This window comes from Centruroides vittatus, unplaced genomic scaffold (genome assembly GCF_030686945.1).
Source record: "Centruroides vittatus isolate TY-2023 unplaced genomic scaffold, ASM3068694v2 contig_3051, whole genome shotgun sequence".
In the NCBI taxonomy this organism is placed as follows: Eukaryota; Metazoa; Arthropoda; class Arachnida; order Scorpiones; family Buthidae; genus Centruroides; species Centruroides vittatus.
Window position 1 is genome coordinate 70,462 of NW_027121959.1, and position 17,778 is coordinate 88,239.

The window sequence follows — 17,778 nt, forward strand, 5'->3', positions numbered from 1 at the left end:
AATTGTATAAGAAATATTTAAATTTTATTTTTATTAAAGTAAAAGTTTTTATAAAATTGTTATTTTATGACTGAAATTCTAAAACACCAGTTGCTAAATTAAAAATTTGATTGTGATTGATTTGATATTTTCCATAAGGTATGTAACTTTTCTTCCTTTTATTTCATATAAAATTATCAGGTGCTCCTCCACTTTGCTATCTACATGTGATGTGACATTGATTGCAACCTTTGTGTGTGCCATGAAACATGATAGTGAATGATGCATGCTCAATGCTGTTTTCAATATTCAGAGTAAAGATGTTTTATTCTTTGTGCTATAGAATGGATTCATGGGAAAAATTTTCTTTTGGGGATTTAATGAAAAAAAAAAGGTGCTTGAAAGTTTTGGGGGTATAATTTGAAAAGGAAAATAAGAAAATGTATGTTTGAGTTGTAAGAAATAAATTAAATAAATTACCAGGTATGGATAACAAAATAATGTTAATAACTCTGTTTTGTTATCCATCTAATTTCAGGCTAGACCTGGAACAAACTGGATAACCAAACATGTTTATACAGGGTGGTTATAATTAAAGTTGCCCTACTCAGACCTGTCTAGAGATCGTTCTCATGGACGTATTTTGATGAAACTTGGTATATATGTTATATGGACCATGGGGAAAAGGAAAATGCAAAAAAAAATATTCAATTCGAATTTTCACCACTAGGTGAAAAAATGGCACATGAACAAGAAACACAAAATGGAAACACAGAAAAGGTTTTTATTCACAACATTTGTTCAATGTGCAATCCATTTGCATCAATTATGTGTTCAAAATGCCTTACAATGGTGTTGTTATCCATCTATTTACATGCTACATTGTAACTAAAAGGAATGAAAGTGGATAACACAGACATTAATAAATGTGTTTTGTTATTCATCTGCAGTATTTGCAGTATTTGTTTGATTGTTTGAATGGTGTTGTTTATTTGAGAATTGCCACTACGTTATCGACGAATCCACTCAATTCCTCCATTTGACCGAACAAACAATAATTAAACAATTAACTCCCGACTGGAAAGGCCATCCTTGACAGTGGGCAGGTCTCGCTGACCTGTAAGCCGCGAAAAAGGAGGTACAACTTCGTCCTACTTCCTGGTGATCCCACACTACTACAAATTTTTTTTTTTTTACTGTTTCTTAAATCTGCCCACAAAAAAATTCAACTCCTTTTTTCATTAACTCTCCAAAAGGAAACGTTTTTCCTAGTGATTAATCTGGCTCTAGCTTCCTGAAACCTTTTCTTCCTTATTAATGGAAATCCAAAGACAATGAAATTGAGTGCATGCTGTTTACCCTTGCAACACGAGTATGTACAATGTTCACAATCTTGTCGCATCATATGTGGCTAATAAAGTGGAAGAGCATTAAAAATTTGCTTGTGATTGATTTGATATTTTCCATAAGGTATGTAACTTTTCTTCCTTATATTTTATATAAAATTATCATTAATATTTCATAAATTGTAAGATAAATTAAATTTATACTAATTTTTAAGATTTTTGATATAATTAAAAAGTGCAAATCTCTTAGGTAAATATTGTATAGTTGTTTCATACAGTGCAGTTTTTTAGTAATAAATTTGAATCAGATTACATATGAAAGTTTTATTTTTGTTTTTGTGAAATATTTAATTTATTTCTGAAAATATTCATTATTTATGAAGTAGTATGGAATTGTATAGTTTTTGATTTAAATTCAAAAAGTAAGTATATAAGTAAATTAATATACAGCAAAGTTGTTGACTTTTTTTTATAATAACAAAATATTTTAAATTAAAAAATAAATAATAAATTTTGCATACTACATCAAAGAGTTGGATTTTTATGACTCTTTTCAGACTAAGATTAATCAAATAATTATAAAATTCATTACAAAAAGTAAGCAGTGACATAATTTTTTTTACAAAATTTTATAATCAAAATTAATTTTAAATTACAGTAGAGCATCGATTATCTGACTCAATTGGGGACTGGGGTTGATCGGATAACTGAAAAAAACGGATAACCGAAAAGTATGAAAAAATACATTATTAGTATATTAGTGTATCCCATGTAATTAGTATATTAGTATATTGCTATTAACCTACTTTGCGTTGAATTTTCATTGATGTTAAGCCTAACTAAATTTTAAAAAAAATAATAATCGCTGCTATTGTATCGTTAAAAATTGTAGCCAAGACATAGCCAAATATTGTAGCGCCACATCACTAGCGGACATTTGAATTTGCCGACTAGAATGCAATCGGTTAACCGATGTGATGGTTGATCAGGGGTCGGATAATTGATGCTCTACTGTAGTAAATAATTTAGAAGCTTCTGAAAGAAAAGATTGACTTGGAACATATTTTGAATTCACAATTCTTGCAGGTTTATTACCAGTTACACTGTTCAGATCTCTCATTCAGTCTTTACTTCTAGACATTTACATAGTGAAATTATAATTTAGTATATAAATCTGATGCAAAAATTAAATCAGAATGCTATATAGCTTATAGGATTTAAAGTTCAAGTATTACTCTGTGTTCATTTTTTTTTCTTTTTTTAAGATTTTTTATAAATAATTTATTAATTTAAATCAATTGTTTATAACAGTGGTGCCCAACCTACAGTTCTCAGGCCAAATCTGGTCTTTGGTACATGTAAAGTTGGCCTACAAACACATTTGACAAATCTTGAAAATAAATAAATTTTAAGGAAATTTGAATTGTTGAATATGAATTATTTGGCTAATATATTATTTACAGTCTGTAATATGAGTTTAATTGAGTAACTATTATAAATGACTGAAATAGATATACTTTTTATATATATGGAATATGAAAAATACTTGTGGTCCACTTACCTATGATTTATGCACAATATGGTCCACCAGTCAAAAAATTTGGACAACACTGGTTTTCAAGGTAGCAACATCATCACTATTTGTCATCATCCAAATTTTATATAATTTGATTGAATTTAGCCTTAAAAATAGTCTACAAATAAACTGGCTCTTTGATTCAATATGTATAATTCAGAACAAGCTAGTTTTTGTTTAAATAATAATTATGTAATGATGATTAAAATCTGTTGAAAATACACAGTAAGACCCTGCTTAACATTGCCTTGATTAATGTTGATTCAATATAATTCAGTCTGCTCGAAGCCTAAGAAAAAGCTTAAAATTTATGCTGATTTAAATTATTGCAGCATTTCGTTGATTTGTATATAATAATATTATTTATGAACATGAACCAATCAGCAAAGGTGGCAATTCATCATAGCACTGTACTTTCCTTAAATTTATGTTTATTTGGTGCAATTTTAGAAAAAATAAAACAACATGGATGCCATAGGCAGTAGTGACTTCACTTGGCAAGGATTAACTGATAAATGCTTGAACAGTGTGGAAAAAGGTATGGCCAGAGGTATCCAAGAATTCACAACAAGAGGAGGATATCATTGACCAAATTGTCCACCTAATGGATACAGCAGGACTAGGAGATGTAGACAAGAAGGATACTGAGGAGTTAATTGAAGGTCGTTGTTGGTAAGGCTTTCACCAGAAACCTGCAGTATCTTGCAGGTTTCTGGTAAAAGCCTTACCAACAACAATCTTCAAAAATTGACAGAACTAGGAATTCATGTAGAACTGGAAAATAGTGATTTTGAAGATGAAGAACCTAAAGAATTTCTCTACAGATTTTCTTAGTAAAACTTTGGTAACGATAACCGAAATCATTGATCAAATTGTAACAAATGATCCAGATTTTGAAAGGAGTGCAAAAGCAAGACAAGGCATTTTGGATGCAATCTCTTGCTACCAACATTTGCTTAAGGAAAGAAAAAGAAAGCAACAAATGAAACTACGTGACTTTATTGCAAAAACAAGAATTTCAGAAGAGCCAGGACCTTTATCACAAAAAATGAACTTTACATTTCTGTGTGCATGGCAAATTGTTTGTTATTTAACATATATTATGCAAATTAGTGTTAGTGTTATTTAACATATATTTGCAAATTAATATAAAAATAATTTAAAATTAAAGCAAAACCTGTTTATTTTTGGTCACGTGTTCTCCTTTACCTATTTATTCTGTGTTAAAATGACCTCATTTAATGCTGTTTTGTTTAGCGCTTTGTCATCTAGGAATGCATCTCCTGCATTAAGCAGGGTCTTAGGGATTGCAATTGCTGGATCCCTCATCCAGCTGGATCCAGCGCATTCTTTGGCCTACTGGATCCGCAAATACTCAATTAACTTTCTAAATAATTGCGCAAAAGTCTACGTTGTCGCGTTGCCGCTTTGCTAACTATTAGACTGCTACTAATTACTTACTAATTATTTACTCACTACTTTACTAACACTAATAATTAAATTACTTATAAATAAACTATACCTTAATCAATCCAGCAAAATTTAATAAAATAATAACGTATTCAATCGCTTTTAACGATCTTCCTCAGTTACAAAAAAATACAACATTAACTATAGAACATAAAATGTGTTTCGAATAAATATAAAAAGAATAGTTCTTAATTACATCCCATTTTTTTTAAACAAGATACGTAGATGTACTGTCAGGTCTGATAATTTTCGTATTGTATACCAACGTAATCCCACTGTTTTCAAACTTTTAAGAAACGATAAAAAGAAAGAGGATCAGAATTCAACAATGGGTATATATTCGGTGCCTTTACACAACCAACGTTTCAATTCCAAGCTTGTTTATGTGGGTGCAACAATGCGCAGTTTAAAACAAAGGCTCAAGAGCACAAATATACAATCAGTAAGAACCTTGACAACACTGCGCTGGCATCATACGCAAGACAGAAGGATGTTAACGTCCAATGGGATCAAGCGGCAATTATAAAAACAACGACGAATAGGCAAACGGTCAAACATCTTGAGAGATTGGAAATCTGCAAGGCGCACATGACAACTGGTTGTATAAACCATAGTGATGCGGACTCATTGTCTACCATGTGGAGATCCTTTTACATTAATTAATGTTATTAACAGACAATGCTGGTTTCGTTGGATCTTATATATAGGGTGTTTTTGTTTTAAACTGACGGTACTCAGAGACATCTGTAGAGCAATCTAACAGCCGGACTGTCGCCAAATTTGGGAGAGTGACTAAGGACGACATGGGAAAGAGATTCCGCGAAGAAAAAAGTAGTACCCAAATTTGCTGGTAGGGGTGGATTTGGCGCTGTTGTAGCAAAACAGCTAAGAATGCATAAAATCCAGCTGCAATTAACAAACACACGAATGAATAATCAGAGGTTTCAGTGTAATAACGAAAGTTTAATTAATCAGCAAATAACCTTCTCCCTTCTTCAATGTGATCACCGTCCTGCTGGACAACTCATTGCATCCTGAACACCGTGTTCTCTATGGCCGAACGTAACATGTCTGCAGGAATGTTCATCACAGTTCGAGAAATGTTGTCCTTCAAAGTCATCAAGTTTGGGACACTACCAAGATAGACCTTGGACTTTAAGTAACCCCACAGGAAAAAGTAACATGGGGTTAGATCCGGGGAGCGAGGCGCCATGCAAGTGGGAAAAAAGAGACTGATGACCCTTTCTTCAGTGAAGTGCTGGTAGCTTTTTCGCTATAACAGTGCCAAATCCTCCTCTACCGGCGAATTTAGGTACTACTTTTTTCTTCGCAGAATCTCTTATCCATGTCATCTTTAGTCACTCTCCCAAATTTGGCGACAGTCCGGCTGTTAGATTGCTCTACAGATGTCTCTGAGTACCGTCAGTTTAAAAAAAACACCCTGTATATATTTTTTCCGCTATTTATTTTGTTTATTTATCTATATTTTGTCCATTTGGGCGTTTTCTGTTGATTTTTATATTTATTCCGAACACATTTTATGTTCTATATTTAATGTTCTATTTTTTTTTGTAACCGAGGAAGATTGTTAAAAACGATTGAAAACGTTATTATTTTATTAAATTTTGCTGGATTGATAGAGGTGTAGTTTATTTAACTTATTCTACTTCCAGTACATAGTTTTATATACTTATAAATAACTACAGACTAATATGTAGAGCCTATATATGAAAACTGGTAAGACTGATATCCACTTAGCCACTGATTATCCGTCCTTACATTATTATAATATATTAATATAAATTAATCAGTAGAATTACCTTTGCTATTATTTAACTTAAAGATTACATTATAATTATAATCTAACTAAACATTTAAAGTTAATTATCTCTATCTCCAGTGTTAAACTGAACCAAAGTTAAGTTTACTACCTAAATGTGTAAGCAGTTTTACTGATTTATATTGACCAGTCTAAATAATAAAAGCTTCTTAAGTATTTAAAAAAAATGTTTTATTTCATTAAAAAAAAACATTAATTGCAGGATAGATAGATAGACAGATAACACTTTATTGCACCAAAAATACATCCGTGCTGGATCCAGCTGGAATGATTTCAATCCAGCAAAAATCCAGCTGGATTCAAAACACTGCTGGATTGCAATCCCTAGTCTTACTATAGTCATTATAAAAATTAAATGATACTGTAGTATCATTTATCTTTAAAAATTTAAATACACCAATATGAAATGCATTCCATTTGAATATATTTTAATATTTCAGAAAATATATTTGTATAAATAGAGCTTTACAGAACAATCATATAACTTTGATGTAATTCAAAGAAGAGTAATGTTAGTAGTAAATTTATTTAATAATTAGGACAAAGGTCTATTAAAGAATGAAATTTATAGCAACAAAATGATAGCAATTTCAGAATAAGATTATGGATCTACATGATTATATTAAACAAATTCTAAAAAGAAAATAAAGTCATATCAACATAATGTAGTTCCACCTTAACTATAACAACATTTACAAATGATAATAGTAATATAAGTTGAAAAAGCATCAATAAGAGAAATTAATTTTCTGAGCACTTTATTGTTTATTGTTTAAGAAAACTAAATTTGAACATTTTATAAAAAATGGTATCCAGAAAAAAATCAATGGAAGAGTAGAATATGAAAATAATTTACCATTGCAATGATTTTTCATAATAATTCTTGTTAACACAATATTTCTAATATTTGCAGACTATTTGTAATTTAGTATCATTATTTTAATGATAAACTACATGCTTATTATTAAAATAATGATACTATTTTATTATCTACATGATAATAGAAAAAAGATCAGATTCTGTTCTGAAATTGATCTTCTCCTATTCCAATATTAACTATAAATGATCAGTTAATTTTTTTAATTAATTAAATTAAGTAAAAATTTACTTTATTTTCAAGTACATCCATTCAGTATAATCAGATGGCCTTACAGTCATTATCCGCTATCTGTTATAATCCCCGTAGCAGGTGATGGATACTGACTTTCATGTGCTAATGAAATTAAAGTATGGCTGGAGAATGAGGAACTATTATGGATCAAGTTTGTTTATAATATTGAAGTCAATTACACACAAGCTATTGATATCTTATGTCAACTTTTAAACTTTATCAAGTTTAAACTAAAAATGCAATGAAATACAGTCTGAAAATAAAATTGAAAATGGAGAAAATGAGATCATTGAAAATAAAAGTGCTCATGATAACTTTTGAAAATAGAGAGTAGTAAGTTTGGAAACAAGAAAAATATATGTGTATATTATAAATTTAATGATAAATCTGCTCATGGAATTAAGTAGTCATTAAAATATAGTACTGTAAATCTGAAATTTTAATTTGATGTAAATAGCTTGAAGGAAGTATTAATTATATATTTACATAACTAATAAGTATGTATTATGAAAATGCAGCAATTTATTAGAAAATTTATTATATTTTTTGGATTGTATTTTTTAATAAATGAAACACTGAAGAAGAATAAATGAAAATTTGTTTTAAGAGTAAAAGTTTGATAATGGATAATAGTGTGGTAGATAGAAAGATAAAATTAAAGCAAACAAAAGACCATCTTCCTTACTTTTCCTACAAAACATTTATTTATAACACAAATGATTTTGGCCTCATTTAAGAGTCTGCTTCAGGTTTCAGATTGTATCAGATAAGAAACTAAATGTTTTTAAAATTTAACATTTTTTTGTTTAAAATAAAATAGGATACACAATATCATTTAAGATAAAATTAAAGATCTGTTTCTGAAAATTTGTTTTTAAAGAACAAATTTTGATCTTTATATAAAGCAAGAGTTTAATGATTACTCTGATTAAACTGATACATAATAGCATCAATGGTAAAAGGAAATGCAAAGAAATATATTGTGGATGTTTTCTAAGAAAAAAATTAATTTTTCATATAAAATGAAAAAAAAGATTGATGTAACTTTTCAAATTGATTAAGAATCTTTATTAAAACAGCTTATGTGAAGAGAAATAATTTTAATACTATACAACAGTTGAAAGACATTCTGGAATTAAAATTTTATGTTGAATTGTATTATTATTTATTTAAATAAGAGTTTTCATGATTTCTGGATAAGATTAGAAATACAGATGGTAACATATATCCTGTTACATATGTCTTGTGTTGTGAGAAAGGATAATATTAAACATTTTCATTAACAAAAATACTAACATTTTAAAAATTAAATATGTTTTAAGGAAAAGCACTATTATCAAGATTGAAAATTTTAAAATTCTTAAAATCTATGTAGTCATCCTTGACAGGATGAATTTTAGGGATAAAGAATTTTGAAACAAAGCAACTATGATAAAGAAAAATAGTGATATAAGTGTTTTTTAATACTTTTTTTAAACAAAAATATTTTGTAATATTTTATTATTATTTGATGCTTATTTATATATTATTATCATTTTTTTTTTATAAATTTGATTTGACTTGATGAAATGTTAGGTATATGAATTTGGTTTAGAACTAATCCTTTTGATTGTTTTAGAGTGAAAATATTAGTTTCAAAATTTCTTTATTTCCATATATTTTATTTTATAATTGAATATTATTTATGTTAAATTTGACATTATTATTTGGAAATTTATAATATAAGATACCCAATGTATACATTTTATTTAAATTACAGGAATTAGATGCAAAAAAATATAAACTATAATAAATATAATTTTAGGTAATTAATGATTAATCTGATAATTTTTATAGTAGGTGAGATAGATTCATATGTATCAACAGGAGAAGTCAATTAAAAATATTTTATTGAGAAAATTACAGTGTTTTCTGAGACACTATAAAATATATTTCAACTAATATAAAAAGAATTTAAATTTTGTAATTTAAATGTGTTCTCTTTATGTAATTTTGATTGTTTTTGAGAATATCACCAGTATTGAAATGTGGAGCAAAAAAACTTCTTTGAAAATAAGATCATTTATATGGTATAATCTTTAATTATAAGAAAGTTTCTAACCAATATTAGAACTTAATTTTACTTTTGTTATTTATCTAAATATGTGGCTAATGAGAGAACCAATGTATTTAATGTTATATCATTAAAATTATATAGAAGTAAACTTGTTATTTTCCTTGTGAAAGAAAAATATACAAAACTTTTTAAACTGGAGAAAAAGGAAAGAATATATACCGTATTTACTCTGCATATAGGACAAAGTGTGATTAGCTAAATACAACACTTACTTGAGCCTGTGACTGGTGTGAAAATACACACTGTCATACACACCGGGGTGTATTTATTTAATATACACCCCGGTGTGTATGAGGAGGATATGTTGACAAAGTGTGACTTTAAAGATCAAAATAAAATTAGATTTATTAATACAATTCTAATTTTATTTCATTTAATCACAAGTAAAATATCAAATGAATGTAAATGCACACATTACCCTGCAAAAATTCAAAACTTACTGGCATTTTAAACTTTAAGGAAAAATCTTGTAAAATCGACAACATAGTTTTTGTTTATGTGAAGCTGGACAATTGGGAACCTTTTTTGCCAATTCTTAACAGTTGAATCCACTCTCCGTCGATTACTCTTATCAGTTTCTCTGAATTTTGATTTCTGAATCATCTGTTTTTATGTGGTAATGGATTAAAACTTATATCAGGCTCCCGTGTGATTTTGGAATTTTAAATTGGAGTTTAATTCAAAAGCTTTGCTTTTTTTTATTGCTATTCATCTTTACTCCTGACAATACATAAGAAGGATTGAAATAACTCAGATAAAATATTTTTGTTTTTAAACACCAGAGGGTGAGCATTTGGTAAAAAATGCAAACACATGGTTCACAAAAATTATCGCAAAAATGCAAAGAATACTTTGCTCATGAGTATAGGACAACCTATGAATTTGAAGCAATGAAAAATGAATAAAAACCTTGTGTGAGTAAATACAGTATATTAAGAATTTTCAAATAAGTATTGAAAAAAATTAAAATGTTAAGGTTTATTATTATTTATTATATTATATCTGCTGTAGAAGAAAATTATCTTAATATTTGAAGATAAATAAAGAATAAGAATGATATAAAAATTTTGATGTATTTATTCAAAAGTCTTTTTATATGCTTATTTTCTATATTGAAATATGCATGGTATCTTACAGAGTATTACAAGTATTGTTAAATTACAAATGTTTTGAAAAACAATTAAATATTTTTCTTTTAAAATTTTTTTTATTATATGTTTACAATCTTATAAAACATACATTGTCAATATTGTTATTTTAAGTTTTAGAAGTTAGTTAATTTTGGTTTACCTTCTGTAGACAGTCGATGGAAAGGATTCTCAAATGGATCATCTCACCTCCTGTAGGAAAGTTGGAAGATCAAAAAGACAACAGAAAAGCGTTAGTTTTAAACCAAATCCATCCATATTTTTTTTCTCTTTATGATGATATATTCTTGTGAACTACTTTTTCTCTAGAAAATCATTATTTTTCCATATTTTATTTATTTAAAAAAATTTCAATGTTTTTTTTATGACAGAAAAGTTTAATTTTTCATAGAAATTTGCACTTTAAAAAAACATATATGATTTGTAAATTGTATTTATTGTTTTAAATATTAATACAATTATTGATATAAAATCCAATCTAGCTAGTGAAAAATACTTTGTATATAAAGAAATACTCAGATGGGAAAAACATTTTATTTAATTACTGTATAAAATAATAATGATTCTTGAGCTTACTAATTCACTTCTTGACTGATTAATTATGTTCTGTACTTTAATTTTATGTCAAAGTATAAATTTTTCATGTGAAAGTCTGTATGTTAATGTTTATACATTAAAACTCATGTTTCAACAAGAATAATTGGAATAACCATTGTGATAACTCTTCCATTGTGAAGGAAAAATAATAAAAACTTGAAGGAAAACAAAAAAAAAAATAGAGAAAGAGGAAAAAGCCTCAATGCATTTTTATTAGTATAATCACCTAATTTCATACAAATCTTATATAGATTTCATAGTCCATTCAGTTTATCTTAATGTAAAATTTAGAAAAAGTTTAGCTTTTTGAGACTTATTAATGTTTCTAAATGTCTAGCAGACAATACAAAACACATACTTGATATACAATGTTACAAAATGACTTCATTTTCTTGGAAAAACTTATGAAACAATGATTATTTTTCATAATGATTGAATCCATGTTATAGAAGTGAAATTCATTAATGCTAAAACAAGTTTTTAAGTAGTCCTGAAGATTATTTTTTTATTTTGGAATTAAATGTTTTTTGAAATACCATCTCCCATCATTACATTCTGCTATTACAGATTGGAACAAGAATTCTAGAACAATGTGAATTCTAGAATTCACATTGTTCTAGAATTCTTGTTCCAATCTTATTTTGAATTATTTTTGTTTTAAAATAGTATGATAAAATTTATTTAATTCCAAAATAAAAAATGATCTGTTGTACTTCTTAAAAGTTGTTTTATTGTTAATGAACTTTATTAAACAATGGCTAACGAAGATGAAATAAATATTAAATGAAATTAGAAATGTTTGTTAATTCAGTTTGTAATATTTTACCCCATTTTTATATGTTAATAGGCATATTTAAAAAGTTTTATATTTTTCCAGAAAATTTGTTTTTTATCTTTATTTTAAAATTATTTAATAATGTATCATAAATTTGTGTAAAAAGTAACTAGTATGATTCAAAGTAAATTTCTTTGAGTATCTAACATAAATATTATTTTTACATTTATATTATACTTTAGCTATAATTTTAACTTATGAGATAAAATATTATTACTGAGGTTTAGAATACTTTTAATTTTAGGAATATTTAATTTTTGTCTACTAAAAATAACATATAAATCTCAAAAGATGTTGAACAATCCAGTTTTTTTATATACACTACATTGTGTCTCAGTCTCATCTTTATCTCAAACATGAAGAAAAATCTTGATCTTAGAAAAATTTTTGTTTAGAAGAAACATAACTTTTGCTAAATAAAACATATCAATTTTTAAGGCAATAAATAAGTACTGCATTTTATAGTGTGTTTATGTTATTTTTGTTACAAATGATTCAAGAATAGTAACTAAATATAAATTTATAAACAGTAAATATTTATTATAAAGAAAAAATGACAGGAATTCAGTAGTATGAAATTAAATTTATTGTAGAAAATAATAAAAGTTAACTCACGCCAAAGTTGCATATATTTCTGATAATTAGCACTGAGTTCAGCGTTAACGTAGATTCTTCTTTTTATTGCAAGCACTTTCGACGAAAAATTACGATCGTCGTCTTCAGGCGAATGTGGAAAGAACAAATTTGAAAGAGGCACGTGCCGAACGTTCCAAACCGAATAACGGAAGATTTTCGTTGGCGAATTTTTAAAAATATAATGTATTCTTTTAGCGTTCGGTAACTTCGCCGGTTCGAAGGGATTTTAGATCGGCACGAATTGACGGTGCATGCGCTGAAAAGTTCACACGCTACGTGTGCGCTTGTCGGCGTGTTTGAGTGTTTATGCGCTTGTAAAGAGTGACCCAAATTTCGGGCAAGTCCAGGGTGGGGACGTTGCATGCCTCTGCTGTTATTGTGAGGATCGCTTCCCAGATGAATATTATTTTTCTATTGTTGGAGCTTTTTAGGAGCGCTGTTTCTGACCAAAGCGGAGTGTAACCTTGTTGTAGAACTTTTTTGGTCAGCTCTGTTGTTTGCCTTCCTTTATTTATATCATCCTGGTGTTCCGCGATACGGCAGGCGATCATTCTTGTTGTTGCCCCTATATATTTCTCTATTTCTCCTGTTGTTGGATTTTGTAGTGGCACCGCGTAGACCCCCGATTTTTCTAATGCGCTGATTTTGTCTCGGTCGTTGCATATGGTTCTGCGTAGGCTGGGTAGAGGGGTCAAGGGGAGCACGAAGCCGTACCGCCGGAATATACGGCTAATGAGTATGGACTGTGCTCCTAGATATGGTAATGTTGACGGTACTATTGCCATTTCTTTTTTGTTGTGTAGCGTGGTGAACGGGTGGATGGAATCGTTCACTCTACGCAGTACATGCGTAAATTTGGCGCCTGTGAACCCAGCGTGTAATACTGCCATTCGTATGATTTCCAATTCATCATTTATTAGGTCCTGCGATGAGGGAAGCAGTATCGCCCTTCTGATGAGAGCTGCTATGGCGGCATTGATATACCGCGATGGTTGGAAGGCGTCAGCTGGAGTGATGTGGGGAATCATGTCGGACTTGTGGTATACCGCAAACCGTGGTCCTTCCGGCGATTTCTGTATCTGCATATCCAGAAATGCTATTGTCTGGTTCCGCTCCTTTTCCCAAGTGAATTTGATGGTGGGATAAACGCTTGATAGTCGCTGCATAAATCGGATAAATTCTTCCTCTGAATTCTCCCATGCTACTAGGATGTCGTCAACATATCGTAGGTATAACAGGGGGTAGCAAATAGTGAGCGGTGCGTTGAAAGTTTTTTGCTCCACGTCCCTCATGACGAGCTCGGCCAAGACTGCAGAGAGAGGGGAGCCCATAGGGACACCCTGTTTCTGGAGATAGATTTTCTGGTTGAAGCGGAAATAATTGTTTTCAGTGACGAAGATCAACGCTTCGCGAATATCTAGTACCTGCTGAACTGTGAGACCTTTCTTAAGGAGCATAGTATTGGCTAGCATTACGGCTTCAAACGTGGGGACGGAAGGGTATAGCGATATCACGTCCATTTTGTAGAAGGTGCAGACGTTGATGTTTGCTCTTGTGATGTTGGCTTCGATGGTGGTCTTGGCTTCTATGGAGGAGGGAGTGACAAATGGTGACTCCGGGAGCAGCTCTCGTAGAAATTTTGCCAGGGCTTTTTCCAGGTGGTAAGTTGGATGCGACCTTTTGTTTACTAAAGGTCGTAACGGCCAGTTCTCTTTATGCGTTTTGGGCTGAAAATACAGCCTAGGCCAGGACTAGCATTGACTTTATCTGGTCACCTTGAACCTCCATCAAATGTTGCCTGCCCTAGGCTGTTCTTTCAGCCCAAAACGCATAAAGAGAACTGGCCGTTACGACCTTTAGTAAACAAAAGGTCGCATCCAACTTACCACCTGGAAAAAGCCCTGGCAAAATTTCTACGAGAGCTGCTCCCGGAGTCACCATTTGTCACTCCCTCCTCCATAGAAGCCAAGACCACCATCGAAGCCAACATCACAAGAGCAAACATCAACGTCTGCACCTTCTACAAAATGGACGTGATATCGCTATACCCTTCCGTCCCCACGTTTGAAGCCGTAATGCTAGCCAATACTATGCTCCTTAAGAAAGGTCTCACAGTTCAGCAGGTACTAGATATTCGCGAAGCGTTGATCTTCGTCACTGAAAACAATTATTTCCGCTTCAACCAGAAAATCTATCTCCAGAAACAGGGTGTCCCTATGGGCTCCCCTCTCTCTGCAGTCTTGGCCGAGCTCGTCATGAGGGACGTGGAGCAAAAAACTTTCAACGCACCGCTCACTATTTGCTACCCCCTGTTATACCTACGATATGTTGACGACATCCTAGTAGCATGGGGGAATTCAGAGGAAGAATTTATCCGATTTATGCAGCGACTATCAAGCGTTTATCCCACCATCAAATTCACTTGGGAAAAGGAGCGGAACCAGACAATAACATTTCTGGATATGCAGATACAGAAATCGCCGGAAGGACCACGGTTTGCGGTATACCACAAGTCCGACATGATTCCCCACATCACTCCAGCTGACGCCTTCCAACCATCGCGGTATATCAATGCCGCCATAGCAGCTCTCATCAGAAGGGCGATACTGCTTCCCTCATCGCAGGACCTAATAAATGATGAATTGGAAATCATACGAATGGCAGTATTACACGCTGGGTTCACAGGCGCCAAATTTACGCATGTACTGCGTAGAGTGAACGATTCCATCCACCCGTTCACCACGCTACACAACAAAAAAGAAATGGCAATAGTACCGTCAACATTACCATATCTAGGAGCACAGTCCATACTCATTAGCCGTATATTCCGGCGGTACGGCTTCGTGCTCCCCTTGACCCCTCTACCCAGCCTACGCAGAACCATATGCAACGACCGAGACAAAATCAGCGCATTAGAAAAATCGGGGGTCTACGCGGTGCCACTACAAAATCCAACAACAGGAGAAATAGAGAAATATATAGGGGCAACAACAAGAATGATCGCCTGCCGTATCGCGGAACACCAGGATGATATAAATAAAGGAAGGCAAACAACAGAGCTGACCAAAAAAGTTCTACAACAAGGTTACACTCCGCTCTGGTCAGAAACAGCGCTCCTAAAAAGCTCCAACAATAGAAAAATAATATTCATCTGGGAAGCGATCCTCACAATAACAGCAGAGGCATGCAACGTCCCCACCCTGGACTTGCCCGAAATTTGGGTCACTCTTTACAAGCGCATAAACACTCAAACACGCCGACAAGCGCACACGTAGCGTGTGTGACTTTTCAGCGCATGCACCGTCAATTCGTGCCGATCTAAAATCCCCTTCGAACCGGCGAAGTTACCGAACGCTAAAAGAATACATTATATTTTTAAAAATTCGCCAACGAAAATCTTCCGTTATTCGGTTTGGAACGTTCGGCACGTGCCTCTTTCAAATTTGTTCTTTCCACATTCGCCTGAAGACGACGATCGTAATTTTTCGTCGAAAGTGCTTGCAATAAAAAGAAGAATCTACGTTAACGCTGAACTCAGTGCTAATTATCAGAAATATATAAATTTATTATTTTTTCCATTTAATAAATTTCTTTTTGAGATTATTAGATGGTGAAAGCATTTCAAACATGATATTTTATTTTGCATTAGAAATTCTCCATCAAACATGACAGAATACTTTTTATGAGAAAGTAGAGATTTCAAGAAATTCAAGAAAAGTTGCTAACATCATTGACCTTCATGTATCATCGAAGGTCTGTGTAACAGTTGTGGAATTTGTCTTTTCTAATTCATAAACTCTTAACAGTATGGGTTGTAGTGGCTCCCCTGTTAATGTACCAATAAGAATGCTCAGCATATAGTTTTTTTAGCTCATTTATTGTTTCATCTAAAATAATAAAAACTGAATTATTTTCTATTATTTCCTGTGTTTTTGTTGAAAGTTTCTTCATGTGCAGGCGGCACATAGCTTTTCTTTAGTGTGCTTTTAGTCAGTGATTAACTCTTGGTATACTTTTGTAGATAGTTTGAATGCTAGATGGTTTATCTCATTAAAAGTTTTACCTGTATTAAAGTTGTAGCCATTTCACATGAAAGTTTTTTTCTTGCTTCATTTTCCTTTGTAGAATTTAATTGTGCCAGAATAAAACTCTTTCTTCTTTTTATTGTTCTTTCTTCTCCTATTAGAAATATATTTTGTATATTTAATGTCCTACCTAACCTGTGAAAGAGATGCTTTTCATCTAGTGAAAGAGATGCTTTTCATTTATGGTAACATCACAGTTTATATCTCAAAATTCTATTATTGGTCATAATATCTTCATCTTCAAAATTATTTACTATCTGTTTCAGTTTTGACTTTGGATTCTTTGGCATTTTTAAAACTGGTAAGCTGTCATGTCACCAGTTTTCACATTCCTTCCTCACCTTTTGTGAACAATGAAATCATCCTTATTATGTTACATTAGTAAAGTTTGATATCATGAAATCTATAATTGATATAAATGATATGATATTGTACAATAATTGATAACAAGCAATCAATATTATCAAAATATCAGTTATTAATTGATGAAATTCTATATCAAAAACAATTATAACAAATTACAGTACTTAAACAGCTTTATTTTAATATTGTTGCATTATTCTGCTTCTAAGACATAAAAATCCTACAAATTTTATTAATTCAAGATTTGAAAAAACTAGAAAAAGCATTGACTAATAAGGGTTAATAGACTTATTTGAACCAATATGGTATATTAAAAATATAAATGTACTTACATTGTGATAAAGTGGCACAGAACTTTGTCAGAAAGTAGACCAGTTACAGGTTTGGGAAGATTTTGTTAATAGGAGAATTGCAGAAAGTAGAGATACCTAATGGAGAAGACTATTTATACTGCTTTTAAATCATTTTTAGTCAATTGATTTTTTTTTCTAACCAATTACTGCAAGACATTTAAAATTTTGGAAAGGATTAATTTTCAGATTTTAATTCAGAATCCTTTACAGTTGAAATTTGTCAGCCAGTCAAAAATATAATTTCAGTTTATGAACTTTAAATGAGTGGAAATCTAAGGAGATCAATTGGAAATCATGTAACTGCTACTACTATAATCAAACTT

The 17,778-nt window shown here is 31.0% G+C and overlaps 1 protein-coding gene across 9 annotated transcripts in view; it reads left to right on the forward strand.

The window, feature by feature from the left end:
- polybromo (protein) overlaps positions 1–17,778 on the forward strand; it is a 137,016-nt gene that overhangs the window by 21,901 nt on the left and 97,337 nt on the right. For 7 of the 9 annotated variants that reach the window (XM_067267525.1, XM_067267527.1, XM_067267523.1 and 4 more), the window contains exon 4: positions 10,738–10,818. The exons of the other annotated variants lie outside the window; for them this stretch is intronic. In XM_067267525.1, the coding sequence (XP_067123626.1) occupies positions 10,738–10,818 (81 nt within the window). The remainder of the gene's footprint in view (positions 1–10,737; positions 10,819–17,778) is intronic. 9 annotated transcript variants of the gene reach the window in all.